Source organism: Nipponia nippon, unplaced genomic scaffold (assembly GCF_047370975.1).
Source record: "Nipponia nippon isolate SJK-2023a ecotype South Korea unplaced genomic scaffold, ASM4737097v1 scaffold_7, whole genome shotgun sequence".
NCBI lineage: Eukaryota > Metazoa > Chordata > Aves > Pelecaniformes > Threskiornithidae > Nipponia > Nipponia nippon.
Window position 1 is genome coordinate 18130323 of NW_028262391.1, and position 23484 is coordinate 18153806.

At 38.7% G+C, this 23484-nt stretch overlaps 1 protein-coding gene across 10 annotated transcripts in view; it reads left to right on the forward strand.

Moving 5' to 3' along the window:
- TFDP2 (transcription factor Dp-2) overlaps nt 1–23236 on the forward strand; it is a 61783-nt gene extending 38547 nt beyond the window's left edge. For 9 of the 10 annotated variants that reach the window (XM_087740232.1, XM_087740231.1, XM_087740230.1 and 6 more), the window contains 8 exons: nt 367–414; nt 1776–1938; nt 2464–2610; nt 4988–5056; nt 6699–6850; nt 11293–11459; nt 18532–18637; nt 19555–23236. In XM_087740232.1, coding sequence (XP_087596358.1) covers nt 367–414; nt 1776–1938; nt 2464–2610; nt 4988–5056; nt 6699–6850; nt 11293–11459; nt 18532–18637; nt 19555–19738 — 1036 coding nt within the window. In that variant the 3' untranslated portion in view covers nt 19739–23236. The remainder of the gene's footprint in view (nt 1–366; nt 415–1775; nt 1939–2463; nt 2611–4987; nt 5057–6698; nt 6851–11292; nt 11460–18531; nt 18638–19554) is intronic. The other variant, XM_087740233.1, reaches the window with a different exon arrangement.
- The last annotated feature ends 248 nt before the right edge of the window (nt 23237–23484 follow it).

Genomic DNA, 23484 nt, shown 5'->3' on the forward strand with positions numbered 1-23484 from the left:
TCTTCCACATGGAGGAATTTTAAATAGGCATTTTCAAAGGAGCCCAGCTTCTCCTTTTTGATGGGATCTGGTTATCTAGCTCCCATCACCACTTCCTATAGTTCCAGATGAAGTGACTTCCCTAAAATCATATGGGCTAAGCATGGTAAATCTGGGCATAGAACTTGTCTGGCAGTGAGCTCAGCCAGCCTCCAAAGTCCTAACCACCTTCTCTCAAATTTTGTCAAGCTGCGTATGTGCTGTTTTCCCCTTTCAGTAAACATGTAACAGCAAACGTTAGTACCCAGCTAGGCCCCAAATACATTGATTTTCTTGGTCTAAATATATAATGTTATTTTCATCTAAGTTTGAATTGTCTGTTCTTAGGGACAGAAAGAGGACTCGAGAATTTATAGAATCAGATTTTTCAGAAAGGTGAGTATTATTGAACGTGTATATATATATATATATATTTTATGTATACAGTCATACCTGTTTTACTTCTTCAGATCTGCACTTCAGAGATGGGTGTCCAGTTCCCACTTTCAGCAGTTTTCACTCCTCCACATAACAGCTATGTTGTATGTTATTCCTTGAAGTTATAATTCATTACTCTTTGCTTTATCACTTCCTGATAAATACATTTGCTGTTACAGATGATACTGGGAGTTGTGAAAAACGAACAAAACACATGTTCAGAAACAGGATTATTCTAGTTTTCAACGTGACAAATAACTCGTAAACACATGATCTTTTCCTTTGCTTCCAAAACTTCTTTGAATGCATTCAAGGTGGTTCTGTTTGTTTACCTATCAGGGGTTACTCAAATTGAATAACTGCAGAGGGATCAAGAGTGTTGTTTTCTTTAAAATCTTCTGATGTTCGTTTCCACTCTTCCTTTTCTTCTGTCCTTCTTTCCAGTGTTCTGTTTTCTTAAATACATTTAAAATTTTGAAAAGCATTCTTGTATTTTAATGTTTTCCTCAGCTTGTGCTGTTGACAGAACTAGGCCTTTTTCTGTACAATAATAGATGTCCCTGAAACATAATATCAAACCAACTTGTAAAACTGTAATTAAAAAACACCAACACAGCTGAGCTTTTTAAAGGCTTCTGTTGAAATACACACCCAAATCTAGCTCGTGTGATAAATCCAACTGCTCCTGTTTTTTCCATTACCATTATCTAAGCACTTGCTTTTCTGGAGGAAGAAAGTTAATGGAAAATAACCCTGACAGTTGCCAGTTATTAATTTGGCACCATAAAAAACCATTGAATATGTACTTACTCTCCACAAAAGAGATTCTTGTATCTCAGTCTCAACTATGATGGCACAGATATAAAACTTGGTCGGTAGGAGAACTGAGGTATCCTCTGCTGTATTGTAAATAGGGGTGTCTGAGCCTTTCTATTTTAAGCACAAACATGAGAGTCGCCTGTAAATCTGGCTTCCAGGCACACAAACACCCTGTGAGGTTTCTCCCCTTTTTTGGTTGCTCTTTTGTGAAACTACCTGAATTACAAATCCGTCTTTTTAAGCATCTGCCCAGTAGCATGTGTTCAAATACTGTCAATGTAGAAATCGCCGAGAAGGGGGAAAGGACTCTAGTATACTTTTTTGCCAACTTTTAAGAAAGAAGAAACTGATTCAAAAAAGCAGAACAGTTTTATTCTTCATTTAGGTCCTACATAATGTCACGAGTCCTGATGCCTGTTGCAAAAGGTAGACCTTTTGCTGTGTAACAATGTAGCTTATTAATATTCAATGTATTAAAATAATTACTTTTCTCCTTCCAGTAAGAGAAGTAAAAAAGGAGATAAAAATGGGAAGGGTCTGAGGCATTTTTCAATGAAAGTATGTGAAAAAGTTCAACGTAAAGGAACAACTTCTTACAATGAAGTCGCCGATGAGCTGGTATCAGAATTCACAAATTCAAACAGCCACCTAGCTACAGATTCGGTAAGCAAATATGTGTTGAAATCTGTTATACCATTACAAAATCGTCTGGTTTATCATGGAATTCTGCCCCTTCTGTTCTGCCACACTCCATCCTTTCCTTCACTTACTTAACTACTTCCCAAACATAAAGAGTTACCCTCTGAAATTTAAAAATATAGAATTAAAATGAAGAATTGAACTCCCTCGAAATTAGAAACAAAATAGTCTGCCAAAAGAATTATCTTTAAAAAAAGGCTACTCTTGTACCATATGTGATCTTGTCAGGCTTTTCAACTGTAACAGACTTGCCACGATGGGAATTTGCTGCACAGAGGCTTCAAGCGGGTCTGAAGCTTCCATTTGCAACCAAACACGCTCATGTGGTAGCCAGGCAGTCGCACAGATGAAAGCATCGTGCTTTGATACCACTCTGACTTGAACTGCCATTTTGGCTTTTTACCTTCTACCTCTCTATGAAGGATGTGTTCTCTCTTTTTTTCCTTTTTGAATTCTTCCGTTGTAATTAATGCTGCCTTGTCTTCTTAGCAGGCTTATGATCAGAAAAATATTAGACGGAGAGTTTACGATGCCCTTAATGTCCTGATGGCAATGAACATAATTTCAAAGGAGAAGAAGGAAATCAGATGGATTGGCCTTCCCACAAACTCAGCTCAGGAATGTCAGAATCTGGAGGTAAAGGGAGGTAGATGGGAAATTCTGTATAGTTCACAGGTTGTGATAACGGAGCTGCTCTACTTTAGAAGAGGGTTTTTTTCTCAATTTGAACCCGATTGGTTTTGATTCTTGCGCACTATGAAAATACAACTTCTGATATTTGAATAAACTGGAAGGATATGTTTATGTATGCTTAGTTCAGTTTTATTTAGTATACGTTACGCGAAGTTTAAAAAAACCCCGTTTACCTTACAAAAATGGACATTGATTAAATCAGGGATTACTTTTAAGATTAAAGTCTGTAGTAGCCTGAATTAACCAAAAGGAAGTCAGAAGAATTTATGGTGCAGTTATGCTTATACAATGGTCTATATCTGAAAGGAGACCAGTTCTCTATTAATGTCTGTACTTGGAAATGCCATTCAAAGGAAACTAAATTGAACAGTGATTCCTGCTAGGATGTCAAATACTAGTTATGAACTGTCAGGGGGAAAAAAAGAAGTTTTATTTATTAGTTATTTCCATTATTTTTCCAGCAGGCTAAGAGTTACCGTGTTTTTGCACGGATGCCAGAATTTATATGCACAAATGTTGCTTGTCCTTCAGGCCAAATGCTCTATAAATAAAAAGCACAAGTTGCTCTATTTACTGCAGAGTGCTGTAAGGACTGTCTGTAAATATGTCTTAATATGCATTATATTTGTGATACTTGTGGCATTAAATATCATAAAAGCTGGGTGGGGTGCCTCTCCAGCTCAGATCAGGGGGTTTTGTGCAGGTTTATTTACATGAATTGTCTTTCTAGATGTGGCAAGAAAAAAGCTTTTACTGTCCTTGTCCATTACAGCAGCTTGGAAAATACATCCGCCCAAGGAGTATGCATATGCTTAATCATTACACTCCAGGATTCTTTTTAAAAAAAATTATGGATAAATCTACATTTTACATGCATTCACATGAATGCGTTATCTTCAGTATAGGTTATTGTTACAAACATGGAACTTGAATTTCATTGTCATCTGCAATGATCATATGCTATTCACTGTTTCAGGCTCTAATTACATATGCACAAGATGGAAGCCAGGCATATTTTCTTAAAATGTTGCTTCCTATGGCATAATAGAAAAGAATAGAAGATAAAGCTGCGTTTTCATGGTGTGAAAATCAGAATTCATTTTGCTTTTAAAGCTGTATAAAGTGCCAACTCTTCTTACAGTGTAATTCCATAATAAGATTACCAGTACGAAAATGAGAAATCAGTACAAAAAAACTTGTTATACAGAAACCATGTCTAAATTATATCTGTATTGTTTATTGGTTTTAAGAGTTATGTATTTGTCCCAGAAAAAAAAAGTCATCTACTGTGCTCTGAAGGAAGCATTTTAAATATTGAAGTGTGTGGTGGGGGAACCACCACAAAGCAACATTGTAAATAAAATAGGAGGGTTTAGGCCAGCTAAGTTTTAAAAGACTTCATCACTTAGTTTCAGTGGTTGAATGAAAAGGTAATTTGAGAATTTAATATTTTGGGAGAAGGATGAGGAAAAATACCCTTTAAACACAGTGACTACTGTCCAGTGCTGTTGTGGTGCCCCAGAACACGATTTAAAGTACTGCTGGTTGTACCCGCAGCGTCAGTAGGCACCCAGTGCTACTGCTGTGCCAAACACTGCACGCTTAGGTTGAAGATGGCTTTGCTCCATAAACTGGCATTAACAAAACTGCTGCAAGAAACGGATTCTGTGCTCATGTAGAAAATGGTACCTCTACCCCCGTTTTGTTGCTGAAACCTTGTTAGTTTAATCAAGTCTCAAATGAGTAGTCCAAACACCAAGTGGAGGTCACTGGAAAGATGCAGGTGACGATCCTCAGCCCAGTCTCCACACGTTTATGTGTAGTAGCTTGTGGCTAGGAGAATGGTGGAAGGGACGTGCACAATTCCAAAAGAGTGGAGGGCAGGAGGAAAAAAAAAAAAACCTCAACCCAAAGCACCCCCTCAAGCAAGTGTTTAATTTGGTGCTAATCGGCACTCCAAAAGAGGAGGAACGGGTGAGGAAATAATACTGTCTCTTGTAGTAACGATTCTTTATTTAAGTTTAAATTGTTGACAAAGAATTTACAGTTTGTCAGACCTGTTTTATGGAGAAACTCTTGTGACGGTGCGATTAGTCTGTTTGAAAAAGAAGAAAATATATATGGCAAGTGGGTAGGGCCAAAAAGACTTGTGCAATTTACTTACCGTGCCATGGAATTCACCACCATTTACAAAGAAAGTATAGATTTTCGTAATGGCGCTAGCACGCTGATGTAGCTCTAAAGCCTGTTCGGTCTGGCACAATGGAACAGACGAGGTAACTGAGTAATTCTCTTGGTGCGTTTACATTTCTATTTTAAGATAGAAAAACAGAAGCGGATTGAAAGGATAAAACAGAAGCGAGCCCAACTACAAGAACTGCTGCTGCAGGTATATTTAACTTTACTTATTTTTTTCTATAAGTGAAATTATCAACTGTAAATCCGACATGTTAGAACTTCTGAAGTTCTTCCTAGATTTATTTAGCAGCTATGATATACTAGGGAGAAAAGTTTCACACTTGTGGCCTTTCTGGATTCAAGTAGGGGACCTCTTACCCTCACTTTCTGGTCCGTGTTTACCTATTGTAAAACAGCCTGCCACAAGCTTCTGTAAATGTTCTGCTGAAGCTTTGTCACCATCAGTGGGAATGGGAACAACTCATGAGTCCCCTTTGTCGACTCAAAGTCCCCCCAGAGTTACTTTCTCCGAGTAGCTCTTACTGGAAAATTTCTCTTTGGTTCTAAGCTATAAAATTTACAATTTATTTGTGTAAATATGTACAGAGTTGTTTTGGGGGAGACAGACGTTTCTGGATCCTAAGAATGGAAGGCTGGCAGATCCAGCTCTTTTACATTCTGACACGCACCTTTGAGATAACTTGAGTTTTGGCTTTGATTGCAGAAATATTTCAAATGCATCTTTGCTTACAAAGTAACATTTTATAAATACAGTTATGAGCATTCTTAAGTGTTTTGGTCTGTGCAGACTTTAAGTAATTTAAATGCAATCAAACTTTTTAATGAGGTTACAGGCAATAAGACTGTATTTTTTTTTCCTGGTGTAACTACCTTGATATAATTTTTATGTAATTAGATATGCACTGAAACTTTTAAATATCTGATGCTTCTCCTTTTTTCAGCACCAAAAACCGTTTCTCTACTTAGGGCACAATCCTGATTCTGTCTGTCTGACCTAGTAAATTAGCAGCTTCTCTAAGAGTAACATGAAATTATCCTGGTGAATATAAGGCAACTCAGGCCCTCTTAACTGTTAGTCTGAAAATGACAAGAGTTGCACTCCCTTACTATCTACAACTGTCATTATTGCCTTGATTATGTTCACTGTCCAATGGTTTACCAGTCCTTTGGGATTCTGTCTATCCATCTTCCCCTTAAGTGGAATAAGTAGTGCTTCAGAGTGCCTCCCTCAAATAACGTATCTCCTAAGAACACACGTTTTCATACACATGCCGTCAAATACAAGAATTTAGTAGAGCGCAAGTGGTGTCACGGATGGCACCTGTTTTTCTTTCAGAGGAGAATTTCAGAACTCACTCTTTTGAGAGAGAAAAGAGGGCGACGGATGAGAAGGGGAAGAGAATACAGATCATGGCCGGTGGGGGAGTGCTGTAATGTCTGTTAACTTCTGTTTCAGCGTAACTAACTAGCTCCTAGTCTGAGGTAATTACAGGTATAAAATAACAGCGGAGACCTCTGACTCCAGTGCCCTTTCAGAAGGAATGGGGAGCCATTCTCCACCGAGCTTTATTGCTCCTTTCTTGTTTTTTCTCCAGGGATTGTGAGGGGAACATAGCCATTAGGATATGTGTGAAAAATTTGTATTTAACTTCTGTTCCTGGTGAGCTTCACTAGTGCAAAGAGGAAGTCAGGCCACAGCTTACTTTTTGACAGAAAATTATTGGAGGTATTGAGAGCTGGTAAAGAAGAGCTGTGAAGTTCCACTTCCTGGAAACACTGGTGTCTTCTCTTTTTATTGTCGGTGATCTTTTTTTCTTTCTTTCTTTCTACAGCAAATAGCATTCAAAAACTTGGTACAAAGAAATCAGCAAAATGAACAACAGAATCAAGGCCCTCCAGCTTTGAACTCAACAATACAGCTGCCTTTCTTAATAGTCAACACTAGCAAAAGAACAGTCATAGACTGCAGCATATCAAGCGATAAGTGAGTGTTTATGGAATCGGGTTTTAGAATTTTATTTTCTTTGTAGACTGGAGTTCTTCTTTGAAGAAATGAGAGAAATTTTTCTAATTTACTAAATGTAATTATGTATTTAAATTTGCTACTGTCACTTCTCAGGGGGTGGTTTGTTTTTCATTTTTTAAAATATTTAATGCAACCACAGTAGTAATAGGAATAAGTTTATCAGCACTGCTTTACAACCACTAGTTAAAACAGGCTGACTTTCACTGTTGTAAAAGGCCCTTCAGACCGACATTCCAAAGAGCATTCACTGCCCAGGAGAAATAACGGAATGAAATTATATACTAGGACAGCGCTAGCTGTTAATGAAGCCATGCGGTTGTGCTTCTCAACTCCTCTTCCTAATATGCCATAAATATATTTAGTCAGAAACACAAGGTGATCTATGTAACACAAAAGTAACTTCCTAGAGGTGATAAAAACAACTTTGAAAGTGTCTTTTAATAGCAAAAAGGTTGCACGTAGCTCTTTGAAGGAAAAAAGGAAGGAAATTATATAGAAATTTGAAATATTGTCTTTGTAAGCAAACTGCTATAGTTGCACTCTTATATTAATCTGAAAATCTTCCACTTACGTACTTCTGGGTGCTTGTGCTCTTCATGCTGTGAAAATACGGCTGAAAGTTGGGGTACTGTTATGTTAACTGTTAATGGGATCACAACTAGCTTATTAGCTGAAAACAGCTGGCTGGCTTTGCTTGAAAACTGTAGATTACAGATTTCACTCTGTGGTACACAAATCCCGTACTGAACTTCAAGTCAATTACCATACGGCAAAAATAGACAGTCTCTAGTAACCTAAGCACCAACATGCAAAAAAGCAATACTATGAGAAGTTGAATTTTTGTAGAAAATTGGACTGAAGTCCAATACGTTCTGTGACAAAACTTTTGGAATACTCCCGTCAGCACTGCAGTTCAGCAAGTTGGGAATTTTAGGATCAATATTGATTTAGCTTAGCTAGACCCCTATTTTATAGGCACACTAGACAGTTCTTACTGTACTTTTGAACAGCGCTCTATATTTAGTTTTGAAGTCATTAAAAGTTGAACGATTTCATACTGAAACTTCAGAACTACTGCTTTGAAGTTGTCAGAGATTAAACTGGCATTTGGGATCTAGAGAAGGGTAACATGCTTCTACAATCTCAAACTGTAAGAAAACACTACTACTAAAAAATAAGCACACCAAAATTATTTAAGTTGTTGATATTTCAGTTTATATAACCCAGCTTCAATGTTACTGTCATCTGGAGATCATTAAGTGTACAACCCAAATTAAACAAGCTTTTCCACTGTGGTTATTATTTGTGCAACTGATTAGTGGCAGCAGCAGTACATAGACAAACAGTGCCAGAAACTGCGAGTGTTTAAACCCCTGGTACACTGATCTGCTAAATAAGACAGCTGGCAGAAATGGTCAGTCACTTTGGAGAACTCGGATTCTGTAGTTCATCAGAGAGTGTTTGCACTGCGTAACCCCGTTACTGGTCAGCTTGAGTGCTTGCCCTTCACTTGGTTTCAACCTCAGTTAATAACCCACTGCTGTAATGGCCTTCCATTTTCCTTTCTTCTCCCAAATAACATTTATATAAAGCACTGGTTGGTCGGTATTTATGATGCAACAGCAGGTGATGTTAGAAGGTCCCATGAACAGATAGCTCACAGCATTAGCTACTCAAAATTGTATTTACAGAGGATCTTCCAGCATAAAATAATTGCTTGGAGAAATGGCACGTATAAGGGGGATTCACCATCATGAGGAACACAGGTTTGTGTCTTCTAAGTTTTTTCCTATGCAAGAACAGGCTTTATCAAGCCGAAACAGAATGAAATTTCTCACATGTAGAACAAAGAGGTTATTGGACAAGTTTTGTTTAGAGTTTGAGAAGGCAGATGGGTGCCACGCAGCAGACTGGGAATGACATTTCTGAAGTGGAGTAAAGAAAAGCAGTCTTCAGGTAAAAAGGAGGAAGTTAAAAATTATGTTGAAAAGATGAGGCACCTGAACAGGAAAAATGTATTTAGTATATTTAGGTGCTTCTATGTAAATGCTGTAGGTCTTAGGAAAAAAGAAAAAAAACCGGGACCCAGAATACCTAGTTTTAAACAAGCATTTAGAAACAATAGATGTATCAGAAACTTGGAAAATTAGAACATCTCTTTCTCATAGGAAATGCAGATGATTTTGCCACTGGAGATACAATGCTATACATCAGTGAAAATGTGTATTAAGTAGGCTCTTGTACCCTTAGAGAAAGGATTGCCTGCAAGAGCAGAAAATCCAGATTAGATGTATTGTTGATCAAATTTGCACTCACCATGGGAAAGGGACAGGAACCGTACCAAACTTTGCATACACAGTATTGGCCTCTGGACCTAGCTTTTAGCACTGAATAATAAGGTGGCAGCCCCGTAGATCATTCTGTGAGAACAGAAGTTGATTTCTCAATAACGGCCAAAATAATGCTGGGAATTATAAGGAAAACCAGTAAGAAATACAATGCAAAATTAGGTGTGTATAGTACTTTTATCTCTGGAATACTATATGCTGTCTTGTTCTTGGAAAGAGCATAGCATAACCAGGAGGGCATCAAAAACGCCTGAAGCTATGAGAAGCCTTTCACAACAGAAGGGACAGATGGACTCTCTGGCCTAGGAGAGAGAAGGCAGTGGATTCACAAGTGTCTATAAAATCATGGCTGACTTGGGGAATGTGCATAGGGAACAGCTGTACACAGGTGCTTATTAAAGTTAAAATTAAGAGCATTAAGAGAAGATACCAGATGACAGGTTTTAGACAAAAAGAATATAAGTGGGTTTGTTAACAGTTAGTCTGTGCAAGTCATAGCATTTGATGTTCTTCATGCCAAAAGTTTCCATCAGTTAAAAAAGGGGTCATGTCAAGTCCCTGAAAGAAAACCCTCAAGTAGCTATTAACGGCAAAGGTAGAAGTGTAGGGACTTCCTATGTCACAGGCTGCAGGTTGCTAGAAACTATACTGTAGAAATGTTCCTGTGAGTTTGTTTGTTTGGAAACTTGCGGGGGGGGGCAAAGGAGTTACGTTCCTGTCTAGCATACGGTATTTGACCACAACACATGGGAGGAGAAATGCGTAGCTATCAATAAATACAGCCTTTAATCCTGTACCGTAAAATTCACTGAATTCACTTATTACTTAGTTCACTACACAGCTTGCTGGTAGTAGCTTGGTATGACACTGGTCTCCTGTCCCCTGTTTGTGTAAACATAGTTACCTGACTTCGGCTGCACCAGTCTAGGTAGCAGGAATGTAACTGTATCAGTGAAAGGTATAGTGACACCTCTCATTTGCCCTTTTGGTGTGGTTACACTTAGATAAATATAGCTGCATAAACAATAGGTTTTACAAGTAATACGGTATGAGTCACAAAAGAAATGATGCCTGTAACTGAAATTACACCTAGGACAAAGCATGTAGATTTCTAGATGAAAATTGTGTGTGTAGGCACAAAAGATGTAACTTTCCCAAACTTATTGGATCAGGTATAAGAAAATGAGTATTAAAAAAACGTTATCAAGAAAATCCACATCACACGAGCTTGGAGACCTAATGGAAGACCCACCAGTGAGTTATCTTTTAAAGATCGTATCTCACGGATGGGTTCCTTTTCCAGGGATAAAGGTTTTGTCAGCAGAAAATGAGGTACGGGGAACTAGCCTTATATTGCAATCCCTGCACCAGCTGTCCAGGCTTTTAATAGTCTGTGATCATAGCATAAGGCCAGTCTAGATGCCCCTGCTTTTCTTAAAGCTATATTAAGTTTCTATCACTATTTCTACTTCTATATGCAATGAAAAACGTTTTGAGAGTCCTGCAGCAGAAATGGTAGGTTGTGAACATACAGGACTCTGAACAGACTGCTTTGCTAGCTGCATCAAAACGCATCCAAAAAAGCAAAGTTATACCAATGTAAATAGGTCAGTTCACAGGAGGAGTGTTGCACATTAGAACAGAAAGTGAAATGTAAAAGAAGCAAAAACAAATAGTTATTTTGGTGACAGGGCTGCAGGTGACCTTCAAAAGTACTGGATTTGGTACAAGTGAAGGTTCATGTTTAGTAGGGCCTCCCTCTTCCCCTTTGAGTCTGTTTAATGAGGTAGAAAATTTTAGACTTTCTTCCTGCAGTGGTGAAGTTACTTTAATTGAGAAAGTGCCATTTGAAAACCTGTGGGCATGCCAGTCACAGAAGCAGAAGAGAAAAAGCATTTGCTGCACTTTTTTTTTTCCTTAAAGACTCTTTACAGATAATGAAGAATCTAGACACTTACCTCAGTGCATACCAAAAAAAGGAAAAATAGGCAAAAAAAAACCCCGTAGCTGTGCTCTTTTCCAACCCATCTCGCTTTGACTTTTTACATGCAGATTTGAATACCTCTTTAATTTCGATAACACTTTTGAGATTCATGATGACAATGAAGTGCTGAAGAGAATGGGAATGTCCTTCGGGCTTGAGGCAGGCAAATGCTCAGCTGAGGACCTAAGAACTGCAAAATCACTGGTGCCAAAAGCTTTAGAAAGCTACATCACAGGTAAGTTAGATGAGATTTTTAAATGTTGTTCCTGATCAAATTCATAATCCTAGTTAACTGAAGCAAATTTAATGAGATTAGTCTACACAGATATGTAACATTTGAAGTTATATGGGAGCTAGTAGGGTTGGTACATAAACAAGTTGGTTTAGAGTTAATTTTGGAAGGTTTATCGTAGTTGTCCTGTAAAGTTAATTCACACATTTATAACAACAAACTTCTGAGTGAGCTGCGTTATGAAGAAATTATTTCTTAAATAACTAAATTGACAGCAAGAACAGATTTTCATGGGTTAGTATTAGTTTTGAGCAACTGTGGATGTCTGGAGGAGCAAACTGGAAGAAGGCAGCTCTTCCCAAGTTGAGGAAGAAAAGGAAATAAAAAAGAGCATCGTGAACTGGTTGAGCGTAATGCATACGTGACCCAGATGCATTCACATTTTACTTGGCCTGAGGTCGGTGAGCTCTGCTAAGAATGCTCTGTATCTCTGTCTGTGTAGACATGCTCAGTGTACTCTCAGTACATGGGTGGTAGGCTCTCCTGTGTCCAGTCATTCCCACAATTACTTACCGTGTAAAACGGTGATACGTAGATAAACACACAGCCAGCAGGTGCCATCTGAGAACCGAGCTGCTCCAAATAAAGCAAGAGGCTCCAAAGAGTACCAGGACAGGTGTCCCATGCAGAGGCTTCTACTTCCCCTGGTCATCTGTTCGAACAGGTCACACCTAGATAGACTCAAACCTAGATCTCCTTCAGTGTTGCATCATCGGACTAGAGCTGGTACAATTTGTAATCACTTCCTTCAGTTACTGTCAGACTGAATTCTTGCTCTACCCAAAATTTAAACTGAGCCCAGGATTTTCTCAAGTTCCTGGAGGGACTTCATCTGTAAGGGAAGTGTTACCCAGTGAATTACTGTATACAGACCTTCCTTTTTGAGGAAAGGAGGAACAAAGCTATTGCCCTGACTTCTCTACTAACTAGGCTTTGGTCTTGTTCAAATTACAGTAGTATAAAACTCTGCCTTTCACACAGGGAGGCTGGAAACTTTAAACATTTGACTTCATTTTTTAAAAACTTTCCTAAAGTTGATTCCCTTCTGTTGGCAGCATATAATCTTCATGTCAGGATCTTTTAAATGCAGGCTTGATATTAAAAATGCTATTTTGTTTTGCTAAGAAAAATATAGTTAAGTAGTCAGGAGGCTGAACAGGTGTTCCTGTATTCTTGATTTTACTATGTGACAGAATTAAGAATTAAACAGTTTCTTAAAATTTGTGATGTCAAAACACTGCTGGATATAAATTAGAATTCAGTTACATTCACTAAAATTAGTACATTTTAAATGGCTTAACATTTCAAACTACATCAAATGTGCTTACGTTTACCAACACTTGTCTGTGTTTTCCTGGTCCCCTTGTCCTGTGGATTTAAGTGTCTTGGTTTAACCCCAGCTGGCAACGAAGTGCCAGGCAGCCGCTCGCTCACTCCCCACTGGTGCGATGGGGGAGAGAATCGGAAGGGCAAAACTCGTGGGTTGAGATAAGAACAGTTTAATAACGAAAGTAAAATAAAAATAGAACAGTAGTAATAGTAATAATAACAACAATAATAAAAACAAGTAATAATAGTACAATAGTAATGCAAAGCAAGCGATAACTGTGCAATTGCTCACCACCCGCCGACTCATGCCCAGCACATCCCCCAAGCAGCGATCGTTGCCCCTCCTCCGGCGAACTCCCCCAACTCATGTACTGAGCATGACGTCACGTGGTATGGCACAGCCCCTTGCCCAGCTTCTTGTGGACCGGGCAGAGCATGGGAAGCTGAAAAGTCCTTGACTGGTGTGAGCGCCACTTAGCAACTACTTAGCAAGAACCACAACATCAGTGTATCATCGACATTGTTCTCATCCTAAACCCAGAACACAGCCCCATACCGGCTACCAAGAAGAAAATTAACTCTATCCCAGCTGAAACCAGGACACTAAGATTTCATATTTTAATTTTGGTCAATTTTCAAATTACACACCAAGTCTTTACAAGGCTGCACTTATGCCAAAAAAGAGAAGTTCAAAGACATCTTGACTTGTTCCTTGCAGGTCCATTCAACTAAAAATTATTCACCGCATGATTTACCACCAATGTAAAAAAGGGGAAAGGAGCAGAACCCACATCTTCTAATAGTGTTGCAGTCTTCAAGTTACTTAAATGCTCCCATGTATTGAGGAGCAAACCAAAACTTCTATTTCATTTTAAACCTGCATTAATTTATCTTCCAATAATAGGGTTTCTTTATATTTGCAAAAAACCCTGTGTCATTAAACTATTTACTGAGTAAAACCAGCTTTTAAAGATTAAGCAATAAAACTACATGTCTCAACTAGTGATTAGTAGTTCATTTTAGTTTCTTTTGAAAAAAATTCAGCCACACCAATATACTGCTGGTGGGGTTTTTTATTGAAAGCATTAAAGGCAAAACAACCGTGATATTCCTGTGCAAGTGAGAAACAAGTAGTACTCTGTTTCAGGGAAACTAAACAGAAAAAAACATACTGCATATTCTTAATGAATGTTGTGACTAGGGTTATTTCCCTAGTAGCAGACCAGCTGCCAGAAACCTATCTAGAATTTTAATCATAAGAAATGTATTGATTTTCTTTTTTACTCAAAATGCATTGAGGCAAGCAATGTACTCTTCAGACATGGGTTACATTCAGCTGTTTCAGCCTCTGAAAAAATTAGTCCAGAAGCGTTGTTACTAGAGTATGTACATTTATTTTAAAGGTTTCTTGTATCTGTTGCTTGCTACTTCATGACACCGCACAAATCTACAGTATGAATTGCATAGTAGAGGTTTCTAATGGCAGGAACTGACAAATAAGGTACACAGATTTAAATGTTTTGCACAACACTTGAAAAGCCAGCATTTGCCTGATAACGTATTTTCGGTGAAGCGTAACTTCCCATTTTAACCTTGGCAGTCTTCAGACATTGTTTCTTACGCTGCAAGAGAAGTGAAATGGAAGGCTCATCGCTGGTTTCTAGAATTCATGGTTACTTCTATAGCTCTCATGATGGCACTTTTAAGTACATTGGCTTCAATTACTACAGTACAAGAAAAGCAAATCAAGGTCTCTTATTTATTCACTGAGTAAATTTATTGCAATCAAGATTAAAGTTCTCCCACACTAGCTGACCCCGTGAACTCAACCGCTGTAGAAACCAGTCCTGTTCTAGTACGTCTGAGTAGGGTAGTCATTTCCCGTACAATGTCAGTTTGACCTTAGCCTGGTCATCTTTTTTCCAGATAATTACTGACTTCCAAACACTAACAATAGTTTGTATTGTAATGCTTGCTGATAGGACTGGCGACACAGTTGGAAGAATCCAAGTCTAAACCAGTTCAGTGAAAGAAATTTAAAATTGACAAAGAAAACTTGGACCATCTCAGCTTTAAAAAAAAAAAAGTAACTTCTATAGTTGAATTAAACATGCCAAATAATTGGCTTGGAACTGCTGAACTGTTGTGTGCATCAAAACCTTATTAGTGTACTTTATTTGCAGGAGGATCATGTGTTTTAGCCATTCCTCAAGTGCCCTAATTTGATAAAAGTAGTGTCTTCTAGGTTTTCTATAGATGTCATGATGTTTTAGCAAAAAAGGGTTGGGTTTTTTTGATTTGTATTTTAAGTACTACATTGGTATGATCCTCAGCTGTCTGACTGCCATGGAAATCAGCAGAAGCTAAGGCATATTAACACCATAAAGAAAAATACTATGTATATCTTAAATGATGTTCGTAACACATTTTTCTGTTGCTCGATTGTCATAATTGATGTGGAGTTCTAAAACTGACGTGATTTGACCTTATTTTTTCTTGTTTCCCAGAAGGGAACAAGAGTAGAGGATACAGCAGCTTAACCATAACTTACAGTAAAAGTTAACATCGAAGTGTTGCTTTAGCTAAGTCGGTAATCCAGAAAAAGTGATGGACATACAACAGACTGCACTACAACCACGCTACTTGCCAGCTTCTCACTATGGAAGGAGCAATGTTATTTCTAACAGGACGCTTGCACCAGCTTAAGATGGCATCCCAGGGTCACCATCCTAATTACATGTTGCTGCCCATTTCTTCATTTTGACACAGTTACTTTCGTCTGCCCTCTTCATGAGCTGGTTCAGGGTAGTAAACCGCAGGCTTTCTATCTGGCAGAGGAGTTTCTGACAATTTAGCATGTAGAACTATCTAGCTAAGGGCTCAAACCAGAACAGTTCAGGTGTAGAGGAGCGAGTGAGATTGCTGGGTGAACAGAAATATGCCACTGATTGAGACAAGCATAAACTCTTGTAGAACCATATCCAAAGTAGCATCCTGTGCCTTTTAAGCCATGCATATACTACAGGCAGTTAATGCAAAACCAAGTCCTGCCTTTGTCAGTGGAGTCCTCACTCCTAGAAAGCAGACTACAGAAAAAAAAGGCAGGAAATAAAAATTCTGAGGCACTAATAGTTGTGGTAACACCATCCCACTTGTGTCTATCCCACTAAGGCAGTGGGCAGAGAAAGTGGTGCAGTTTAGGACCTCTAGATTACAACACTCTCTTATTCTTCCCGGCATGAAGTGCTCTGCGATCTACCTGCATAATAACAAGCCTTGACTGGAAAATGGGCTGGAGTGGGAACTGAAGAGATGAGAGTACCCACTGAACGAATGAACTTGTTCAGATACCGACAATAAACCTATGCAGCGCTTTTACTTTTGCATTAACTGCTAAAGGCTGTTGAGGACATTCCTTTAGAGCCTTCTCATGTAAAGTACAAATTTCTGCCAAGTATATCTCCTGAAAGATATGCCTAGCTCGTAATAAGGATGCCACTCTTAGATTGGACTGTACCACCCTAGGAAGCTGCTTTCCCTGGTTCATAAGTGTGGCTATTAGTAATTTATCTACTCTGCTAGAAGTGGTAAGTCTTCTCATTGTAGGCAGACTTCTATTTTGTCAGTCCTTTCCATATAGGAAATGGCTTCTTAAACTCCCCGTCTTTCACAAACTTCCCTGGCTCCTCAGAGCCCACTGGAAAACAAAATTTAGAAATATAAGGCAATGAAAGTACAAGGCAGGAATAAGCATCTATGAAGCTTCTTTCTGCCTTATGTGTAAAATCCATACTTTACTTCACCTTGCTCTTTAAAAGAAAAGCTAACTAGCTATTATCCCAAAATGTTAATAAAACGCAGCATTACTAGCAGTGACTTGTTATTCTTCTGGAACATTAAGCGTGTACACACAGGTACACCCCTTCAAAAGACCAGGAAACAACACTGTGATACATCTCTAATCTAAATACAATGCAGTCATTCCAAGTGGTTCAGCCTCCTCCTGCAAAGACAGGAGGAGACTGTCAGAACACGTTCTCTGTAAAAACAAACCTGCATTTAGGGCAATTGTAATGAAAGCCATCCAGCTATGTCCGTTCAGCTACTCTCACCTATGCCGTCCTCATAGATCACCCTAAAGCTGACACTTATTAATGTTTGCTGTCATATTCCAAAGACTCTGCTGGCAGGAACGTCAACCCTGCTAGCCTTGCTTTGTAGCGTCATTTAAATACCTGGCTGCTAACATGACTCCACAGCACAAAACAAGGTAGCCTGTGAATCCCAACGGATGGCGAGCCCGTATACATGGCTGTGCCAACCTGCTTAAAACAGTCCCTGTGCTCGGCAGTACACTGTCACATCTCAAGGAGCAAAAGCTTAACACGAACACAGAAAGACGAATGAGAAAGCATATGTAACAAACATTTAGTTATTCCTCTTATCTGCTATTATAGAACAATTCTATATAAAATATGAAAGGACAATCTCATTTTACTGCCATCACGCTATACAGAGCGGAGGTTTGGTTAGGCATAGAAAATAATAGTAAGGACTGTAGCTCCTCGTTTAATGCATCCAGCTGGAACCACATGCAAGCACCAAGAAAAAGAAGTAGGCAGTCCTGATGGATAACTTTATTTTGATTTTAACTTTGTGTTGAGATGGAATTTAGGTAGGTCAATAGAAACACCTTATCTAAGAAACAAATTAAAAACACCAACCCACCCCCCCCAAAAAAAAACCCTGTAAGTGTACTTCAGTCAGCGGTCTTGTTTTACTGCTTCTCTTGGCAGAACTGTGCGTCACTGGAAACAACTGACAGGCATTACTTCTTCGAGAATTTGAAAACAAGTACTATGAGGGTTGTAAGTAACCCAGTCACGTCCCTCAGAGGGCTTTTAACAAATTATCTCAAGGAATTCAGCATTATTGCAAGACCATTTTAATCCTAAAATTTCCTGTCCCTAGGGAGGAGACTTACACATCACACACGCAGTGTACAACAGGCTCTCTCTTTCATACTCTTGGCACAAGACCTCCGACATGGTCTGCTCATGTCCACAGCTAATTGCTGTCTCTGTTCAGTGTCAGAATGGATTAGGAGGCTGCGTTACAGCCAGCTATGAGACCACCAAGATGAAACTGCCTTTGGCCATCAGAACACACACGACTGAAACGCGTACTGCCTTGGTGGCTTCTCGGCAGTATCTCCAATCCTGACAAGTACGGTTCCATTTGTACCTTCACCAAGCGCAACAGCAACGGCACTCAGAGCTGTTGGGGCATTTGATAGGATCACTCTGTAGCAGTAAGTTTCCATGAAGGACTCCCAAACTCTATTTCAGGTACCTGTGATTGCATACAGCTACTAGCCGGGGTCATCTGCAGTGTGAATTCTCTTCAGACAGAGGGAAAAGCTTCACAGAAATAACCACAGTTCTGAGTGTGACGGAGTGCAAGGCTTGAGTGCAGCCACAAACGCTGGGGGGGTGGGGGGGTGTATATATATATAATTTCATCTTGATTAAACAGGACACGTCTACAGTATAAAATTAACTCGCGCTACTGGTACCTTCTCTTCTAAACTAAGGAATCCTAACTGCAAAGAGAATGCAAAGTTTAAGATTGTAAAAGGAATAAAAATTTGAGTAACTATCATAAATACAATTATGCTTTCTTGTAGATATGTCTGCAGGATTTTCATGGATAAACCAAGGATTACTTTCAAGTTCAGCACAAGCAGTTTCCCATTTAGAGGCAGCAGGAGGCACTTCTGATGCTAAATCAAGGTAAAGAAAGCCATTTTTTTATTCAAGGACAGCGATACATGCTTGTGCTACTTCCAGTAACCTCGCTATTTCATACCATTTACATGCAGGAGATGAGATGGTTTTTATTCTGGTTGATTTTTGATTGTGAAAAAGTCTCTTATTCTGTCTTCCTTGATAATTACATTTGAAAGGTCAAATCAGCATGCTTTGAATTCTGAACATACTAGCTATTTTGGATCTATGTTTCAAAAGAACAGAATCACTTCCAAGCCCTTGTTATAAGGATAGAGTTTTCCTGATTAACCTTACATTCCTGTCTGGGCATGGACTACACATAGGTAATTACACATAGAAAAAAGCCTGATAATACTTCTGAAGAATACAAAGGAAGGTGTGGTGGCTAAATGCACTACTGCTTAAGCTCTCATGAAAGAAGTTTAGTCCACACAGTCTAATCATAATTTTAAATTAAAAACCAACCAACTAAACAAAAAAGAACCACCAACAACAAAAACCCAATCCAAAAAAACACCTCAACAACCATACTTTGCTTGGAGGTTACCTGTACCTTAAAAAATGGAAGGGGGGATTATTCTGGAACAGGTTCTTCCTCATGGCATTTAATAGCTTAATTTCATATCACGTTTCTGTGTATTGACAAAACTGTGATGGATTTATTCTTCTTTAAGCTTTCTTTGGCTTGAGCAATTCTACTAGTTGGTTATGGAAAAAAAAAAGCCACCCAATCATCTTTTTTATGCCACTTTACAATATTTTAGCAGTTTTCATAACTATTAGCTGTGTTAAGTGTAAAGCGTTTGGATTTTTCCTTGTTAGTAGCATTTCTTTATCTAAAGGAAAAGCTGAGGCCAAAAAGAAAGCTTAAAACTTCATGAGAAATCCTCTAAACTTTGACATTTCTGTTGTTTTGATAGTGAGAATCCAGGGTTGTGTTTGGATGCTGAAGTGGCCTTAGCAACTGGGCAGTTTCTTGCCCCTAGCAGTCAACAGTCCAGCAGCGCAACATCCCGCTACTCTGAATCACGGGGAGAAACTCCATGCTCATTCAATGATGAAGATGAAGAGGATGAAGATGAGGATTCTTCCTCCCCAGAATAAGGACAGTAGAAAATGGAATATACAAAATGCTGCTCATAAATATTCTTAATGGGAGCTCCTGTTCGGATTTTACTTAGGTTTTTTGCCTTGGTTTGCACTGTGTTCAGTGAAGCAAAATGGAAGTTTCCAAACAAATTCATCCACAGCTGAAATGGAAGGCTTTTTGTAACTGAACACAGAGTGACACACAGACGCAGAGCAAAGTGGGTTTTATCTACTATAACCAAGGAAAAGAACAAAGTCCCTGGAGATTTGGCAAAGTAAACATCAAGTTCGCATTTTCCATCTTGGGACATTCTGTCTCAAGGCTCTGTCTTCCCCTTACCTTTACCAGATGGAGAAGAAAACAGAGTCAGTCGACAAATGCCAGTTCTTGCATTGTCTTTTGGCTGTGCTACCTTTAGAAAAGGGGGGAGAGAGAGAGCACGCGCAAATGCGCTAAAAAAGCTATTTAAAACTATCTTATATGAAAATTGTTCTAGGGGAAAGGGGCTGTTAGAATGTTTGCTTTTTTCTGTTCAACTTGCTGTATAGAAGATTTTTAAAGTAATATAAATTGCAAGTGATTAAATGAATCTTGAAATAGTTTAAATCCATTTTAGATACTCTAAAAGTAACAATAGTATGTCTCTTTTGAAAGGTTCATATGTTCATTTATACTGCAGACCTAATTTATTATAAATAAGTGATTATTCTTAGCCATTATTAAACAGTCAGGATAAAAACAGCAGTATTTTCTGCACCAGCTTTTTTCAAGGAAAAAAAGTTTAAAAATTGTATTTCTAGATAATAGTGTATCCAGTATAGCTTCTCCTTTACTGTTCTAACTTTATAATACCTTTGATTTTATAGCATGTGTTGTTGTTTTGTTTTTTTTTTTAAATGGCCTCTCTGTTAAGGATCTCAGGCAGCATGCTTTCAAGGCAGTATTTTCAAATTCAGAGGGGGCAGGTCACATAACTTCTAAAGTCATAGGTTAAGTTCTTAAGAAAAAAATTAAATTTCAACAATACATCATTTCATGTTTTGCGTTCTAGTCAGCTTGGATTATGACAGACTAGCTTCCTTAAAATGAACTTCTGTTGCACTCACCTTGATGCGCCTTTGAAAAATAGTAGTATCGAACCACTTCTTAAAATAATTTGTGGCGAAAATTACACAACGTGAATCCCATTTGAACTGCTAAATTAGACTTGCAACAGGAGGCTCTGTGTTCTATAGTTAACATCACATCCAGTCATAAAGACCTTTTTAAAATAAAAACGGGAATAACAGCAAAATACACTGTAGATGTACTCCTCCCATGGTGTTCTAACATCCAGTATTTTAACTAGTCTTGAAGTTACTATTTTTAATTAGGTAAATCCAGTTTAAAATAGTGTTACTTCTTTTTAGTTTTTATACTGTATAGTTACCTGTTTCTAAGTACCAGTGTATTAGCTGTCAGAGCCCAACAAGGTTGGCTCTGTTATTTAGTTAGGAGATTAGGCAGCTTGTAATACTGTTACTTGCTTGAGCAGCGACAGCAAACCGTACCCCTTGACTGCTGCCAGCATTGCTCTAGCACAGCGCGGGCTGCGTCCACACGATCTTTTACAGACAAACCTGCGCTCAAGCCAAGGAGATCCAAAAGCACCGAGCCCGAGCTAGTGAGATAAACTGAGGCTCCAGCTAAAAAGCTGCCTGGCTGTTGTACGGGAGTTAGCACGCGACTAGCTACAAACAGGACAGGCAGAACTGCCAGGAGTATACAAGCACACCTGCATGCTTGCATTAAAAATTTAGAAACTTGTCACAGATAGTTGGAACTCCTGCACTGGAGGTATAGTTAGGGCAGCACCATTGTTTAAGTATAGCTCTTAACTGAGCAAGTAGATCTATCTAGCTTACACAAATGAGTTGCAAATGCACAAATTAAAAGAATTCTTACATGCCTACCATGTTATTCACCCTCTGGGCAAGACTGTTAAGACTGTCCTGTGCTCATGGCGCACAGGCAGCAACGGACTGAGGGACTGACACCACCTCACTTCAACCAAATCTGTAACGCTACCTCTACATGAAGAAAAGCTTTACAAATACAAAATAATATTCTTGCTGAGAGAGTCAGTGCACTTGACTGAAGTGGCTCACTTTTGAAATAAGAGGAGGAGAAGGTAACAGACACTCCAGGCATATTACTGTGGAATTGTCAGCTTCATGAATGACATTTCATTTAATCAGATAATTGCTTTTGTTCTTAAAAACCCATTGTTTTTTCAAAAACTGTCCTGTCAGTCAGCTTTCATTGGAGAGGGGAACAGTTTCTAAAGTTATTACTTCCCCCTCCCCAGTGCATTAGGGGCAGATTTAACTTTACACTTTCTTCACATTTCCCACTCAAGATCTGTGTAAAAAGAAAAACCAGCAAAACACTGAACAATTACTAAAGAGGAGCACTTTGAACTCTAAGAACCTGGCAAAAAAAAGGCTTCCTGCCCAGAAATGGAATGTATTTTATTAGCCGTCAGTGTGCTTTCTGCTTTACAGAAGGAAGATCTTCAGTGATATCTTCCTTCCATTGATGTCCACATCCTTCAAAGCAGCAGACTGCACAACTACTTGCTTTCTGGCAAACTTCAAGCTATCAACTTTTTTTTTTTTTTTTTTTTTTAAATCTAGGAGCACATAACATTTATTTAGACAGTTGAACCAAGATGTTCAAATTTTTCCTGAACTAGTTGAACACAAAGGACACAACAAGTTAGAACATTTAGAAGAGACTTCAAAAGGAAATTATTTCCTTGGGATTCTTTGTGCCAAGTTCCAGTTGAGGATGAAGTTCAACTAAAGCACTGCGGTCTTGTGGTTACACTAAAGTCTGGGAACTAGGAGAATTTTGGCCCTTACCCAGCCATAGTCACTTATGTATGACCTCGGGCAAGCCTTTCAATCATTCCTGTTGATCTTAGCCAACATTTTTGTAAAAAAAAAAAAAAAAAAACAAACCCCACACCAAAAAAGCCCCAAACAAAACAGGTAAATGCGCGACCTCACAAAATGCAGCTGTGGCATGTGAATTGAACTCTGAGCAATTACGAGTAATGAGGGGATTGAGAATATTGAGCAACCACGCAGCTCCCACTAAGCTAGTGGCAGCAGTTGTGCTCAGCTGCTTCAACATGCAGGCCTTCCCTCCCTCTGAAAGCCAGCGGCAGATACTTGCCTAATAAACTGGTTATTAGCAAGACTGGTTTGCCCATTTTCTACTGCTACCGTCATCCTCTCCTGTCTCGTGCAATACCCTTGACACTCAACAATATGAAACAAGTAGCGACTGGTACTAGATGGTATCTCTTATAAGACCAAGTTAACATTTAAATTTTCATGCATGACATGTTTCTGTGTCTTGGAACGCTATTTCTTGGTTATACATTCAGAAGACACTTGGCTGCAAGCAATATAATGCTGTGTGTAAATGCTTTTATATATATTGCAGTAAACAGATTTATTTCTGGATTTACTTTTTGGTGCTTGAAAAATCTAAATTTGACTTAGAAAAACTTGTCAGCACCACAAACTAGATGAAAAAATATGAGTGGGAGACAGCATTTTTGTCTTATGTGGAAATCTGACATAATGTTCGTGGATTTTGGTTTTTTTAAAATGTATTAACATGTGCCAGTCTTCTCATTTCAACACTGGAATTAATGGCAACAATCCACCTAATCTAAGAAAGTGTGTATATTTAAGTAAAGACTAAAGCA